Source organism: Pelophylax lessonae (assembly GCF_965119305.1).
Source record: "Pelophylax lessonae genome assembly, chromosome: 5".
NCBI classification, from domain to species: domain Eukaryota; kingdom Metazoa; phylum Chordata; class Amphibia; order Anura; family Ranidae; genus Pelophylax; species Pelophylax lessonae.
Window position 1 is genome coordinate 519151243 of NC_138772.1, and position 16503 is coordinate 519167745.

General features: G+C 45.9%; 1 protein-coding gene across 1 annotated transcript in view; it reads left to right on the forward strand.

The window, feature by feature from the left end:
* Positions 1 to 2989: 2989 nt before the first annotated feature.
* Positions 2990 to 16503, forward strand: part of NSMCE2 (NSE2 (MMS21) homolog, SMC5-SMC6 complex SUMO ligase) — a 463563-nt gene continuing 450049 nt past the window's right edge. The window contains exons 1-2 of the mRNA XM_082257374.1: positions 2990 to 3098; positions 8689 to 8838. Coding sequence (XP_082113500.1) covers positions 8703 to 8838 — 136 coding nt within the window. The 5' untranslated portion in view covers positions 2990 to 3098; positions 8689 to 8702. The remainder of the gene's footprint in view (positions 3099 to 8688; positions 8839 to 16503) is intronic.

Consider the following 16503-nt stretch of genomic DNA (forward strand, 5'->3'; position numbering starts at 1 on the left):
ACCTGTATAATAATAAAAAAATAAATAACATTACACAGTATGTAGTGTCAACTATTTTATAAGACACAAAAAATAAACTCTATTGTAGTCCGAAAAATATTACAGTTCCAAGACAGTCTTCTAACCTTAATATTAATTTTTAATATTTAATGCGCATTTCACCACTCTATAATCTGAGGGTCACATGTTTCTGGTAAGCAGCCCATTTTCCTGGAGCACAATGGTGAAGTGTTTTTCCTAACCATCACTCTACCTGGCGTGGGAACTTTTCTATCTATTTAAAGGACTCCTAATCGGATCATATAAAAAATCTGCACCTTTTGAGGACTGTATAATCGAATTACTTTAATTTATTTCTAGCGCTGCACCCCTCTGTTGTCTTTGTTGCAGAGTGCATGTCATGTCTCTTTGCACCAATCAGCCAGCTTTTACCCTCTGATAGAGTTTAACAGGCTTCCGGCAGCAGGATGGGACAGAGAGCTCGTGCCTTCCACCTGCACCTAAACGCCGGATTCTCATGCATGGGGAAATGAAGGGGACTTTGGTAACATGGGAGAATCTTTATGCTGGGTTCACATTGAATTTGGAGCGGCTCTCAGCAGAGGGTCCGGAGCGTCCCCATGCACCGCTTCAGGTCCCAATTTCTGACTGAATTTGGATCTGAAACGGACCACAAGATGCGCAGAATTTTTCTGTAAGTCGCTCCGCAGTCGGCACGGAGTTGTGTGAACCGGACCCATTGGGAGATGGGCACACTCTCCTGTCATCAGAATAGGATGTTAAGAAACCCCCACATTTGCATCAGTGTGAATGCAGGGGGGGGGGGGGGATGGCACAGATCATAATCCTCCGACCCCAACATGAGAAAATAAAGATTGCCCCGTGTGTTCCTAGACAGGAAGAAATGAATGACACGGAGGACAAGGGGAGTGGGAGGGGCTTCCTGAGGACGGAGAGGAACCCATAGAAGTCTGTGTGGCCAGGACAGGGAGACATTTGTAAAGAGTGCCTCTCCTTTAGGCTGGGGTCACACTGATGCAATTTGGATGCGGGTTTCCCCACATTTAATTCTCATGACAGGAGAGTGTGCCCGGCTCTCAATGGTGCCGGTTCACACATTTCCAGGACGGCTGCAGAGCAGATTGCACGGTCCTGTGCGTCTTTGGCTCCGTTTTAGGTTCAAATTCAGGCAAAAATTTGGGCCTGATTCATCCCTAAAATGGTGAACAAGGACAACCCAGGCCCCTGCTGTGAGCCTCATCCACATAAGGAGTGAACCCAGCCTTATATGTATTGTGTCTGAGCACCCTACCCCCTGACAGAGACTGGGGACACCTACCTGTGTCTGAGCACCCTACCCCCTGACAGACTGGGGACACCTACCTGTGTCTGAGCACCCTACCCCCTGACAGAGACTGGGGACACCTACCTGTGTCTGAGCACCCTACCCCCTGACAGAGACTGGGGACACCTACCTGTGTCTGAGCACCCTACCCCCTGACAGACTGGGGACACCTACCTGTGTCTGAGCACCCTACCCCCTGACAGACTGGGGACACCTACCTGTGTCTGAGCACCCTACCCCCTGACAGACTGGGGACACCTACCTGTGTCTGAGCACCCTACCCCCTGACAGAGACTGGGGACACCTACCTGTGTCTGAGCACCCTACCCCCTGACAGACTGGGGACACCTACCTGTGTCTGAGCACCCTACCCCCTGACAGACTGGGGACACCTACCTGTGTCTGAGCACCCTACCCCCTGACAGACTGGGGACACCTACCTGTGTCTGAGCACCCTACCCCCTGACAGACTGGGGACACCTACCTGTGTCTGAGCACCCTACCCCCTGACAGACTGGGGACACCTACCTGTGTCTGAGCACCCTACCCCCTGACAGACTGGGGACACCTACCTGTGTCTGAGCACCATACCCCCTGACAGACTGGGGACACCTACCTGTGTCTGAGCACCCTACCCCCTGACAGAGTCTGGGGACACCAACCTGTGTCTGAGCACCATACCCCCTGACAGAGACTGGGGACACCTACCTGTGTCTGAGCACCCTACCCCCTGACAGAGTCTGGGGACACCAACCTGTGTCAGAGCACTCTACCCTCCTCTGATAGATTGGGGACACCTACCTGTGTCAGAGCACCCCAACTCCCTGAAAGAGACTCAAGACACCAACCTGTGTCAGAGCAAACTGGGAAAACCTACCCCCCCCCCCCCCCCCCCGCCGACAGACTGGGGGCACCTACCTGTGTCAGAGCACTCTACCCCCCTCTGACAGACTGGGAACACCTACCTGTGTCAGAGCACCCTACCCGCCAGTGACAGACTTGGGACACCTACCTGTGTCAGAGCACCCTACCCCCGGCAGAGACCTGTGTCTGAGCAAACTGGGGGCACCTACCTACATCAAAGCATGCTTTCTCACTGACAGACTGGGGACACCTACATATGTCTGGGCAAACTGGGGACACCTACCTGTGTCAGAGCACCCTACCTCCCTAACAGACTGGAGACACCTACCTGTGTCAGAGCACCCTACCCCCTGACAGGAAATGGGGACATGTGCCTGAGCACCCCACCCCCCTGACAGACGCTTGGGACACCAACCTGTGTCAGAGCACTCTACCCCCCTGACAGGAAATGGGGACACCAACCTGTGTCAGAGCACTCTACCCCCCTGACAGGAAATGGGGACACCAACCTGTGTCAGAGCACTCTACCCCCCTGACAGGAAATGGGGACACCAACCTGTGTCAGAGCACCCTACCCCCCTGACAGAAACTGGGGACACCTACTTGTGTCAGAGCACCATACCTCCCTGACAGGAAATGGGGACACCTACCTGTGTCAGAGCAGCCGTGCTGTGCCGTCCATCCCACCCCCCGATCTCACTCTAACACATTGCTGACATCCCATCACATGACCTGTCACCGCTCCATCATGTGACCCCCGGCGCCTTCTGATGACAACACCGCTGCCATGACTACGATCCCTGGAGGAGGCGGGGCCTGAGCAGAGAGGAAGCAGTGCTGCGTAGTGACATGCTGAGCCTGGTCTGATAGAGGAATAAGCGCCGAACAGGTAGGGGGGACTACAACTCCCAGCATGGCCTCATCTATAATGACAGAGCTGAGTCCCGGTGTAGCATGAAAAACGATCTGTCTCCTCAGTAGCAGGCTTTGTGTTCCTGACCACCTGTGTGAGAAGCCTGTGATGGAAGCAGTGAGGGATCTGCCAGCCTCCATGTCATTCCAATGGCTTCAATACTTTTCCCATCAGTGACCCGGAACACGTCTGACACTGAGGAGTGAGGACAACACTGGCAGCATGCTTGTCCAGGTGCAGGACTCCAGAGACAGCCAGGCAGATGGCATTTTTATAAAGGGGGGATGGTAATGGGCTGCCATGTGTCTCCCCTCCCCCTGCTGAGAGAAGGTCCCTCTGTGGATTGGCTGCTAGATCTCCAACACACAACAAAACCTCCAATCCTTCACAGACATGGAAGCCTCCATCCTAGTCTCTGAGATCTGCCACTGCCATGGCGCCTCCCATGTGATCTGTTATGACAACCGCCATTGAAGGGTTTGACAGTTCAGGTGAGAGCACAAGCAACTGAGAGTCCTCACTCCTGGCATGCCTGTTTAGGGAAACCGTTATATTGATGGGTTTGATTCCGCTTCATGCTGTGAATGATGACTGTCACAGTTGCTTGTGCTCTGAGCTGACACCAATAAAAACACAAAAAAGGTTCAAGCCTAGTCCTTGATGCAGGTTCCTGCTGAGTCATATACCCAGATGTTATTGTCCTACTATGGTAAATGTACATCAATTGCACCTAAGCTGCCCAATCCTTAACACGGGATGGTGTTTGAAAACAGTTGAGACAAAAAAGAAGGCTGGCGCTCTGTTGTGCACATATGGTAAACCACTATATAAGTAATGAGCCAAAAATACTCTCAAAATAAGCCATAAAGGTTTAATAAACATAAGTCAAATTAAAATAAATAAGTACTCTTCCAAACCAGTCCCTGAAGCTTCCGGATCTCCTTGGGGTGCTGTGGGGATCCCTGGTGGTAAATAGGCATCGGGTAACCCAAGATGAAAAAGAAAAGGTAATCCCAGATGATTTGTCTCAGCACCACGGTAGTGAAGGCTCACTCGGTCCTGTGTGCGGCCGCTACACTGAACCAGAGCCGGTGCGATTTCCATAGCCGAGTCCTCCGTAGGGACCGGAAGTGGCGCATAGGTGACGTCACCGGAAGTGACGACGAGGAGGTAAACAGGAAGCCGGACTGGATTCTGAAGATGTCACATAAGCTTCTAGTTGCCGCAACTACATGTTTCGCTTTACCAAGCTTTGTCTCAGCTGAAGTGTCAAACCATCAAATAACTGGTGACTAGGGATCGACCGATTATCGGCAAAGCCGATATAACGAGGGCCAATCTGCACTTTCCCCGATATATCGGAATCGGCCCAGAGGTTACCGATATTGCTGATATTTTAGAAAGTGCTTCTATCGGAGTGATGGCTGCAGCTAGAGGCATCACCCCGGTACCGGCGTTCATAGCCGACAATCGGCTGACTTGTAATGACAACTGATGCAGCTGAGAAGCCGCTCGGCTGTCATTACAAGGAGCGGGAGGGGACGTCCCCCCTCCCTCCTTCCGTGGCTCACCCAGGTCTCCGTCCCACCGGGAGCCCCAGGTAACCAGCCTGCACAGCCGCCGAAGACCCGTTCAAAGCCGCATTCGGCTCTGATCGGGATGTAAAAACCCAGAAGTGATGTCATGACATCACTTCCGGGTACTGGCGCCAGATTAAAAAAAGTGACAGCATTCAAAACAGCCAAACTTGGAGTTTTAAATGCTTTTAAGTGCAGAGGAGGGGTTTTAGACCCCCAGATCCCTCCACAAGAGTACCTGTGTAAAAAAAATAAAAATAAATAAATAATAATAATAAATAAAATAAAAAAAATACATTTTTTTTTTAAATGTCCGAAAATATCGGCCAATACTGATATGCGATGACCAAAATATCAGTATCGGCAATAAAAAAACAATATTGGTTGATCACTACTGGTGTCATAACTGATCACATGGGCAGCACCATGGCAACTGCAGATTATGCAGAGGCCAATATGGCGTCTTCCCTGGCTGTAAAGGATCGGAGGGTTTAGTTCCACTTTACCCCCTTTAAGTGGGCTTGGGAGGAGGTGTGGCTTCTGTTTCCTGTGACCGCTGTGATTGGCTCTCACGGTAGTCACATGATCAGAAGCAGTGACAGTGAGCTGTCGGTGACAACCAGCGAATGCACTCCCAGTGCGCTGTGGACACCCTTGTGTGGTGTCTTGGCATTAAAGCCATAGATATGCGTTACACGGTCGGCAAGAGGTTAAATGGCGCAGTCCCTGAACACCAACAGACTAAAGATCCCGTCAGAGTTCTCCCTGAACATGTGATCACTGTAACAGCCAATCATGGGAATTGCAGTGGGCTGGAGCCTGTAGGTGGCGCTGCCTTTCGTTACACTCACACTCTCTATGGACAGAGAAAGGAGTACAATGGTAGCAATAGAAGATTAACCATTTCCCATTTGGATTGGAGCAACTCCAATGCAGATGGACGTATCTGTATGTCCTCCCTCATTGCCCGCTCGTGTGAACTCTCTGGAGCAACCAGTGGCGGGATCGGTGACCCACAGCCAATCACCAATCATTGTACTGGACCACTGTGAGTGGCCCTGGTATCATGTGATCACTCTGACCAATCACAACGCGCACATGAACAGTAGTAAACAATGATATTGTTTACTACTGTGCAAGCTTTTGATTGGTCACAGCGGTCACATGATACCAGGGCCAATCACAGTGGTCCTCCACCATGTGATAGCTGTGACCAGTCACAGTAATATACAAGGTTTCATGAATGAAGCTTTTACATCGTCTTTTACCGATTGCTTATAGCAGTGTAAAAAAAAAAAAAAAAAAAAAAAAGTCCTGATCACCCCAGAGTAATACAGTGTCACTATGGCAACACTGCACTTCTCTGGTGACAGTATGGAAAATATATACAGGTGCATCTCATAAAATAAGAATATCTTCAAAAAGTTAATTTATTTAATCAATTTCAATCAAAATGTGAAGCTCATATATTTTCTATAGATTCATTACACACAGAGTGATATATTTCAAGCATTTCTTTCTTTTAATTTTGATGATTATGTGAAAACCCAAAATTCAGCATCTCAGAAAATTATAATATTACATAAGACCAAGAAATAAAACTGATTCTTAATACAGAAATGTTGGCTTAGTGAAAAGTATGTCCATATACAGTATAGTATGCACTCAATACTTGGTCGGGGCTCCTTTTGCATGAATTTCTGCATCAATGCAGTGTGGCATGGAGGCGATCAGCCTGTGGCACTGCTGAGGTGTTATGGAAGCCCAGGTGGCTTTGTTAGCGGCCTTCAGCTCATCTGCATTGTTGGGTCTGGTGTCTCTCACCTTCCTCTTCACAATACCCCACAGATTCTCTATGGGGTTTAGGTCAGGCGAGTTTGCTGGCCAATCAAGCACAATGATACCATATTCATTAAACCAGGTATTGGTACTTTTGGCAGTGTGGGAGGTGCCAAGTCCTGCTGGAAAATGAAATCAGCATCTCCATAAAGCTGGTCAGCAGATGGAAGCATGAAGTGCTCTAGAACCTCCTGGTAGAGGGCTGCGCTGACTTTGGACTTGATAAAACACAGTGGGCCAACACCAGCAGATGACATGGCTCTCCAAATCATCACTGACTGTGGAAAATGTTCCATTTCATATTTGTAAAGCAAGGTCCCAGAGTCTGGAGGAAGAGTGGAGAGGCACAGAATCCATGTTGCATGAGGTCCAGTGTGAAATTTCCACAGTCAGTGATGATTTGGGGAGCCATGTCATCTGCTGGTAACACTAGCTAAAGGCCACCATCAATGCAACCTGGGCTTCCTTAACACCTCAGCAGTGCCACAGGCTGATCGCCTCCATGCCATGCCGCATTAATGCAGTAATTCATGCGAAAGGAGGCCCAGCTAAGTATTGAGTGCATACTATACTGTACATGGCCATACTTTTCAGTAAGTTTCTATTTTTCTGAGATACTGAATTGTGGGTTGTCACTAGCTGTAAGCCATAATCATCAAAACTAAAAGAAAGAAATGCTTGAAATATATCACTCTGTGTGTAACGCATCTATATAAAATATGAGTTTCACTTTTTGAATTGAATTACTGAAATGGATTAACTTTTTGATGATCTAATTTTATGAGATGCACCTGTATGTACACTGCTCACAAAATGAAGGGAACACTTTTTAATCAGAGTATAGCATCAAGTCAATTAAACTCCTGGGATATTGGTCTTGTTAGTTGAGTAGCAGAGGGGGTTGTTAATCAGTTTCAGCTGCTTTGGTGTCAATGAAATTAACAGGTGTACTAGATGGGCAACAATGAGATGACCTCCAAAACAGGAATGGTTTTACAGGTGAAGGCCACTGACATTTTTTTCCTTCTCATCTTTTCTGACTGTTTTTTTTTCACTAGTTTTGCATTTGGCTAGGGTCAGGGTCACCACTGGTAGCATGAGGTGATACCTGGACCCTATAGAGGTTGCACAGGCAGTATAACTCCTCCAGGTTGGCACACGTGCCATTGCCAGAATGTTTGTTGGGTCTCCCAGCACAGTCTCAAGAGCATGGAGGAGATTTCAGGAGTCAGCCAGTTACTCTAGGAGAGCTGGACAGGGCCATAGAAGGTCAAACTATGGGATAGATTTTTGGACTTTTTATTAATTTTTATTAGTAATGGCGGCAATCTGCGATTTTTAGCGGCACTGCGACATTGCAGTAGACAGATCGGACCCCTAACTGACATTTTTGACACTTTTTGGGGACCAGTGACACTAATACAGTAATCAGTGCTAAATAATATGCACTGTTACTATATAAAGGACACTGGCAGGGAAGGGGTTATTACTGGGGGTGATCGAAGGGGTTAAATGTATGCCTGTTTGTGCTAACTGACTGTGTTGGGGGGGGGGGGGGGGGTTCTGTGACAGGCACAGAAAGATTGCAGTTTCAGATTAGCTGAAACTGCTGATCCGTCCTTGCCTGTCTGAGAGAAGATCCGCCTGCTTTGTTTACATAAGCAGGCGGGTCATCTATCGGCTTTCCCAGACGATCACGGGAGGACAGCGACAATCACTGCCGCTCTTCCCACGGCCCACCTCCCGCTGTGTCTAAACAGCGGCTCCGGCTGCGCTGACGAAACCACATGCACTCCAGTCACGTAGTACTACGTGACTGGATGCAGCCGAGCCGCCCTGCCGCAGTAATATTACGGCGGGCGGTCGGCAAGTGGTTAAGCTGTGACTAGGTGCGTAAGAACCCCCCCCCCCCCCCCCATTTGCTTTTCAGAGGGTCAATAGGGTTTTCCACGTTTTCTGTTTTTAATCAGTTTGTGCGTACTGCATGGAGGGCCTTTATTATTGTAAATATGTTTCATGATTAGTGTCTAGGGAAGTTATTACGAATCTGTTTAGGTGTCAGAGCCCATTGCCAAGCCTGGACCCCGGATTGTGTACCTTATTAGTGTATTTTATTGCAAGGTATTGACCAAATATTTTTTTTTAATCAGGTATCTATTATAACATGGCCAGTCACGATGTGCCATTCAGCTTCTCATCTTTGGACACGTCTATCTCCTCCCTGAAGAACTGCCAGACTTATGTAGACACTGGGATGGACATTGCCACCGGCGTGGCGCTGGATCTTCTGCAGAGCGGATGTAAGTTCTGACTTCATTTTCTCTGACTGATGACTTCTATGTAGATGTGTAGAATGCTGACATCACTATCTGACCAGCTGGGGATCAGTAGCTTTCATTTGTTGCTGGAAATACAAAATAAGTACATGTTTTTTTTTTTTACCAGTTTGTACATTTTTAAAGTTTTTTTAAATCCTTAAGGTTTTTTTTTTACCTTAACCACTTAAGGACCTGACCTATTTCTGAAACTTGTTGTTTGCAAGTTATAATCAGTAGTATTTTTTGCTAGAAAATTACTTAGAACCCCAAACATTATAAATATGTTTTAGCAAAGACTCTGGAGAATAAAAAGGCGGTCGTTACAATATTTTTTGTCACATGGTATTTGCACTGCGGTCTTTCAAACGCAATTTTTTGGGAAAAAAAATACACTTCACTGCATTTAAAAAAAAAAATAAACAGTAAAGTTAGCCCAATTTTTTATATAATGTGAAAGATAGTGTTACAATGAGTAAATAGATACCCAATATGTTATACTTCAAGATTGCGTACGCTCGTGGAATGGCGACAAACATTGGTACTTAAAAATCTTCAGGCAATGCTTTATAATTTTTTACAGGTTACCAGTTTAGAGTTACAGAGAGAAGTCCTAGAGATAGAATTATTGCTCTTGCTCTAACAATTGTGGCGATACCTCATATGTGTGGTTTACATTTGTGGGCACGACTTACATATGCGTTCACTTTTGCGTGCAAGCTCGAAGGAACGGGGGGCTTTAAATTTTTTTTTTCCTTATTTATTTTAGATTTTATTTTTACTCTGTTCCTTTAAAAAAAAATGTTTCTTTTGATTACTTTTATTCCTAATACAACTAATGTAAATATCCCTTGTAATAGAAATAAGCAGGACAGGTCCTCTTTAATGTGAGATCTGGGGTCAAAAAGACCTCAGATCTCATATCTACACTAAAAAGCAAAAAAAAAATTCTTTTTTTTTTCATCATGAAAAAAAATGGTCCCTTTAAGGCCGTTGGGAGGAAGCTACGTATGACGTCGCTCCGGTCCTCCAAGGCTATAGAGTCGAATGGGGGCCAGCTTGTCCTTCACTTCCTGCCTAGGAGGGGAAAGGACCAAATCATTTTCCAGGCTACCGACTGTTCCAGTAAGCTGGGAAAACAACTGGGAAGCGGCGGGGTAGGCACTTCTCCTGCAACGCATAAAAGTGATCCCGCAGCGAATCCGCCACTGGGACAACTTTTATGTTAAAGAGGACCGCCCGCCCTGTAAAAAAATACCGGGGTTATGGCAGCTATCTGCTGTCATAACCCCCATATTTAACCTCAAAATACCGACGTAAAACTATCCTGCGTTCACTATATTTGGTCTCCCACAGTACACAGAACATGGAAATGCAATTATTTTAGTAAATATACACCGCTAAATACCTTTTCTCATCAGCAGTATATAGCAGTCTTATGAATTCTTTCAATGTCTGGTTGAAGTGATTGGAAAGTCTCGTGTGTTTTTTTTTCCTATTAAAATAACAAACATGTTATACTTCCCTCCTCTGTGCAGTTGGTTTTGCACAGGGCAGCCTGGATCTTCCTCTTCTCAGGTCCCTGGCTGGAGCTCCTGGCCCCTCCCTCCTGATGAGTGCCCCCACAGCAAGCAGCTTTCTATGGGGGTACCCAAGCCGAACTGCAGCTCTGTGTATTCATTTAGTCACGAAGCTACCGTTCAGCCCCATCCCCTCTCTCTCCTGATTGGCTAACTGAGTTTGTTTGACAGCAACGGGAGCGAATTGGCACCACTGCTGTGTCTCAGCCAATCAGGAGAGAGAGTCCTGGATGATTTATGGCACTCGTCGACATTGCTGGATAGACATGCATTAAGATATAAAACATCCTGACTTTACAACCACTTTAAAGCTTGACACTCTGCTTGGACAGTGCTGATTGGCCCTCTGTTTACCAGATGCATCCTCCCAATAAGAAAAAAACAAAACTCTAGCAATACACACCAAACTGAGCATGTGCAGAGTGACTCCTAAGGCTCTGTACTTTCAGGGGATGGATTGGGGAAAGGGGGAATAAGGGGAGGATAAGAGAAGACCGGGTTAAACAGCCTTTTTAAACAATGTGCAGGATTAACCCTGTGACGAACACCCATTTGCTGGGACGTTCGCCACGGGCTACTGGAGGTGTGTGGAGGCCAGACTCCTGCCCATGGACTATGGGCCCTGGCTTGTAGGGGAGTGCACCTCTGTGTGGGGGTATATGCTGGAGGACCATGGGAGTAGTGTTGCTTTGGACTCAAATCCATGTCACCCCAAGAGACTGGGATCAATGTTACAGGCCTAAAGCTGCCTGTTACAGCAGAGGACTTCTCCACACAATGAGAGACTAAAGAGATGCTAATGACGTCAAACTCAGCTATTGTCTACTGTGGGGATGTGTATTGAAATTTATAGTAAGGTGTTTTGAAAACGAAGACGTGCAGTCTGCAAGCCTACGTCTTCTGTTTAGAGGTGGTTTTGTCTTTACACCTCTAGGAATATGTATTCGGCTTTGTTTTGGGGGCTTGTTGTTTGTTGAGTTAATTATGATAATGTTGCAGTCTCATTCACCATTGTCTCTTTCCAGATGACCAAGGTATGTATGTTGACTATGTTCTGTATGTGATTGCATTTGCATATGATAATGAAATCAAACACATGAGACTGTATATATTGGAAGTGAGTTGTTGAATAAAGTGTCTTTTGTTTTACCCTTCATCGAGCTTAGGCTGATGTATGGGGGGAATTGAGGGGCCAGGTCACTGCATCACGTGAGAGTCTGGAGACCTAAGACAGAAATATTTGATCCAAGTATTGGGGATCTGTTACAAACCCCTTTGGTTTTACAGTGAGTAGAACAAGCCTTCTTTACTGTATATACAGACTGATTTTACTGTTGTGAGTTTAGTAACACTTTAATGCATTCTATGCATTAAGGTAAAAAAACCTTCTATTGCAGAAGATCCCCCAGCCCCCCCCTGTACTTACTTGAGCCCGATCTCATTCCAGTGCTGTGCACAAGATCAGCGGCTCCACTGGTTCTGTCCCTCCTTGGCTTCTGCTCCTGTTAATCAAATCATATGACAAGGGAGCAGGGGATGGGGCTGGGCTTCTTTCCATGGGTGCACTCGGCGTTGGGGGAGGGGATAGAGGAGCCAGGAGCGCCTGTGGGGACTCAAGAAGAGCAGGATCAGAACTGCTCTGTGCAAAACCATTACACAGAGCAGGTAGATATAACGTTTATTATTTTAATTAAAAAAAAAAAAAAATTGAAGCTTTAATTCTACTTTAATATTAATGGGGAAGCAGTCGCTAGTATTTATTTATAGTTCGGTATAATAAAAGAAGATTTGCTCTTTATACCTAACTGCACATTTAATGTCCCTTTTAAACAGTTTGTTAGTTTCCTTTCACATGGGCGCAACCGCCAACGGAGTCCGTTCTGCTTAGCGGGGGATCGATCTGCTGATCCCCGCTAAGCAGGCGGATGACCACTCCGTCTCTGCTCTGTGTGCAGAGACGGAGCTGTCAGATCCACACTGTTCTCTATGGGGGAATCAAATGGGAACGGACCGCCTGTCCGTTCTCATCCGATCCCATCCAAACCGATCCGCCAGACGGATGGAAAATAGGGTTTCAATCCGTCCGGATTTCACGGACAGGATCGTATCGGAGAGCAGCGGCTGTAAGTGGACATGTCACTGCTGACATCGGCTGCTCCATAGGGATACATGGAGCATCCGATTAGGTCCGCCTGAAAAACTGACAGGCGGATCGGATCGCCCGTGTGAAAGGACCCTTACAGGTCAAGCTGGCCCAAACAAACTGTTTACTGCACAGGTGCTCTTGCTGGACTCGCTTTTTTAACTGTTTGTAGCCTCAGCTACATACAGCTAAAGGTTTAGCAGAGGAATCTGCAGCTAGCAAACTTCTCCCATGCAAGGATAAATTCATATCCCCCTTTGAAGACACGGAGACCCTGTGTCGTGCGCGTAGGGGAGGGGCCCGGACGGTATTAGTGCAAAATGTACGAAGCAAGGAGCAGCACACAAGAGGGTTTCCATTCCCACCTGATTGCCATCACATCTAAGCTATGCAAAATGCTGTATGTTTGGTGCACATGAGCACCTAATTCATGTGAGTACATTACCACCTTTTTAATAAAGAAACACTGTTTGAACGATATAAGCACTATTGTGGCCCCCCTATTTTTTTTATGTGACTCCGCATGGTTAAATGACGGACATCCATTAAGGAGAAATATCCCCCTGAAAAGCTGTTATACCATCAACTCCGCGAAGGGCGACCCTGAGAGGGTAACTTGCGCAGTGAGACCTTGCTTAGCGGCTTAGTCACAGGAGAGGAGGTGAGAACCCAGGCACACAGGGTGTTGCGGTGGAGGTCACTATAGGAGTTTTCTATGGAAGCACGTCTCTAATGGACTATTTATATATAAAAACACCATAGCACTGGAAATTGGCACCCGGCACTTTATTCAACATTTATTATTTGATCATTGCTTTTATGTGCAATATTAATTTACATTTATCAGTTTTATAATAATTAAAAAAAACACTGATGATGATATTAGCATAGTTTATATTTGAAGAACCACCATTAGTATATAATGCACTTTACTATTTATATATTGTTTGTTTTATTTTAATAATGATTTGATTAAATGCACATGTATTAGACACTCATTGATTATATGTTCATAAAGCACTTTATGTTGCGCGGCATATTTTATTATTCTTGTATTTTGTACACTTTAGGGAGAGTGCTGTGCTCGCTGCAATACTCTGTAGTAAGTGCTAGACCTATTTTTAGCTCGCAGGATCACTAATTAATTGGGCCCAAATAGCCATGTTCCCTCCCCGGTGTCTCGTTAGTGTTACAAGAATTCAGTGAGAATGGTGAGAAGGTGTGTTAAATTTGCTGTTATCACTCTCACTCTGTCATACTGGTCACTGGAAGCTCAACATGGCATCTCATGACAAAGAACTCTCTGAGCCTGCGTGCGTCACCTGAGCCTGCGTGGGTTTCCTCCGGGTTCTCTGGTTTCCTCCCACACTCCAAAGACATGCTGATAGGTTATTTGGATCCTGTATAAACAAAAAAATTGGCCCTACTGTGTATGTATGTGAGTTAGGGTCCTTAGATTGTAAGCTCATTGAGGGCAGGGACTGATGTGAGTGTACAATGTATATGTAAAGCGCTGCGTAAATTGACAGCGCTATATAAGTACCTGAAATAAAATAATAATAATAAGATTGCCAAGACCCTAAAACTGAGCTGCAACACGGTGGCCAAGACCTTAGAGCAGTTTAACACGACGGGTTACACTCAGAACAGGCCTCGCAATGGTTAACCACAGAAGTTGAGTGCACGTTCTCAGTCTTTGGGAAATAGATGTATGAGTGCTGCCAGCTTTGCTGCCAGTGCTCAGACCATACGCCGCACACTGCATTAAATTGGTCTGCATGGCTGTCGTCCCAGAAGGAAGCCTCTTCTAAAGATACAGCACAAGAGAGCCCGCAAACAGTTTTCTGAAGACAAGCAGACTAAGGACATGGATTACTGGAACCATGTTCTGTGGTCTGGTGAGACCAAGATAAACTTATTTGGTTCAGACGGTGTCAGGCGTGTGTGGCGGCAACCAGGTGAGGAGTACAAAGACAAGTGTGTCTTGCCTACAGTCAAGCATGGTGGTGGGAGTGTCATGGTCTGGGGCTGCATGAGTGCTGCTGGCACTGGGGAGCTACAGTTCATTGAGGGAACCATGAATGCCAACATGTACTGTGGAATACTGAAGCAAAGCATGATCCCCTCCCTTCAGAGACTAGGCAGTATTCCAACATGATAACGGCCCCAAACACACCTCCGAACCACTTCTTTGCTAAAGAAGCTGAGGGTAAAGGTGAGCATCCTCAAATGGAAGGGGAGGGGCCCAAGTTCTCTAACATCTACCAGCTCCGTAATGTCGTCATGGAGGAGTGGAAGAGGACTGCAGTGGCAACCTGTGAAGCTCTGGTGAACTCCATGCCCAAGAGGGTTAAGGCAGTGCTGGAAAATAATGGTGACCACACAACATATTGACATTTTGGGCCCAACTTCGACATTTCCTCTTAGGGGTGTACTCGTTTTTGTTGCCAGCGGTTTGGACATTAATGGCTGTGTGTTGAGTTATTTTGCGGGGACAGAAAATTTACACTGTTATACAAGCTGTACACTCACTACTTTACATTGTAGCAAAGTGTCATTTCATCACTGTTGTCGCATGAAAAGATATAATAAAATATTTACAAAAATGTGAGGGGTGTACTCACTTTTGTGAGATACTGTAGGTACTGGGTTCTCCTTCAACAGAGGAATGGAATGGTAAAGAATGTGCACCAGATTGAGTATCAGGTGCAGTCACTGGTTTTCTGTTATTTGGGAAGCCAGCCACAGGTGCTGTGGCTGGCTAAACGCAATAGCTTGGCAGTGGAGATTCCTCCAGCCGTGCTTTTTAATATGGATGAAGGAATCTATTGATGCCCTCTGGTTTACCCTATGGGCTGAATGAGAGAAATCGATGTGTATATGGCTAGCCTAAAGATGGTCATACTCCAGTATTTTTTTCGTTTTAAGAACATTCGTTCAAATTTCTAAATATTAGTGGGGTCATATCCTCTTTGGTTTTCAACCACAGAGGTGAGAGAGTTAGAAATTTGCTTAGGAAAAATGTAGCATCCTTCGAACAGTGAATGTGTGTTCATTCTGGAAAGTGTGGTCATTCAAAAATTAAATGTTTTGCCTTTTAGTTCTACTTTAAGTTTTTTATTTTTTACCTTAATGCATTCCAGCCATTGTTGGAAAGACCTGATTGATTGTAACCGGGTTGCTATACTATCTGGATAATAGTTTGTAGCTCTTCTTTTGAGCATAATCTGAGATAGAAGATTTGTGAGTAAAGCAAAATGCTGTATGCCAATCTCCAGCTGGAACCTCAAACCCCAGCTCCCTAAACCACAGTTTAGTGAACGTGGGAGGTGTATTGTGTGAGCCAATATTGATTTGTATATCGCTGATAAAGTGTAGCGGGGGACCTCTGGAAGGAGACACAAACATTTGAATTTTAACAAAGGTTACAAGCACTGGACTTATTCTCTCTGGAGAAGAGACGATTGAGGGGGGATATGATATCATTGTACAAATACTGTACTGGCGACCCTAGCATATGGAACAAACTATTCAGAGAAAGAGAATACAATAAGACACGTGGCCACTCACTAAAACTAGAGGAAAGGCAGTTTAACCTTAAAGTAAGTAGGGGGTTCTTCACTGTCAGAGCGGTAAGGATGTGGAATTCTCTTCCACAAGCAGTGGTATCAGCAGGGAGCATCGAGAGTTTCAAAAAACTATTAGATGTGCACCTTAAAGACCACAACATACAGGGGTATACAATGTACGGTTAACAGCAAACACACACACACACATCATAGGTTGAACTGGATGGACGGATGTCTTTTTTCAACCTCACTAACTATGTAACTATGTAAAGGTCTATGTATTTGACTCAAGATGAATAACGATTTACAATAGGTCGACAATGGAATTTCGTCAACCAGTTTATAGCAGAGGATGTGG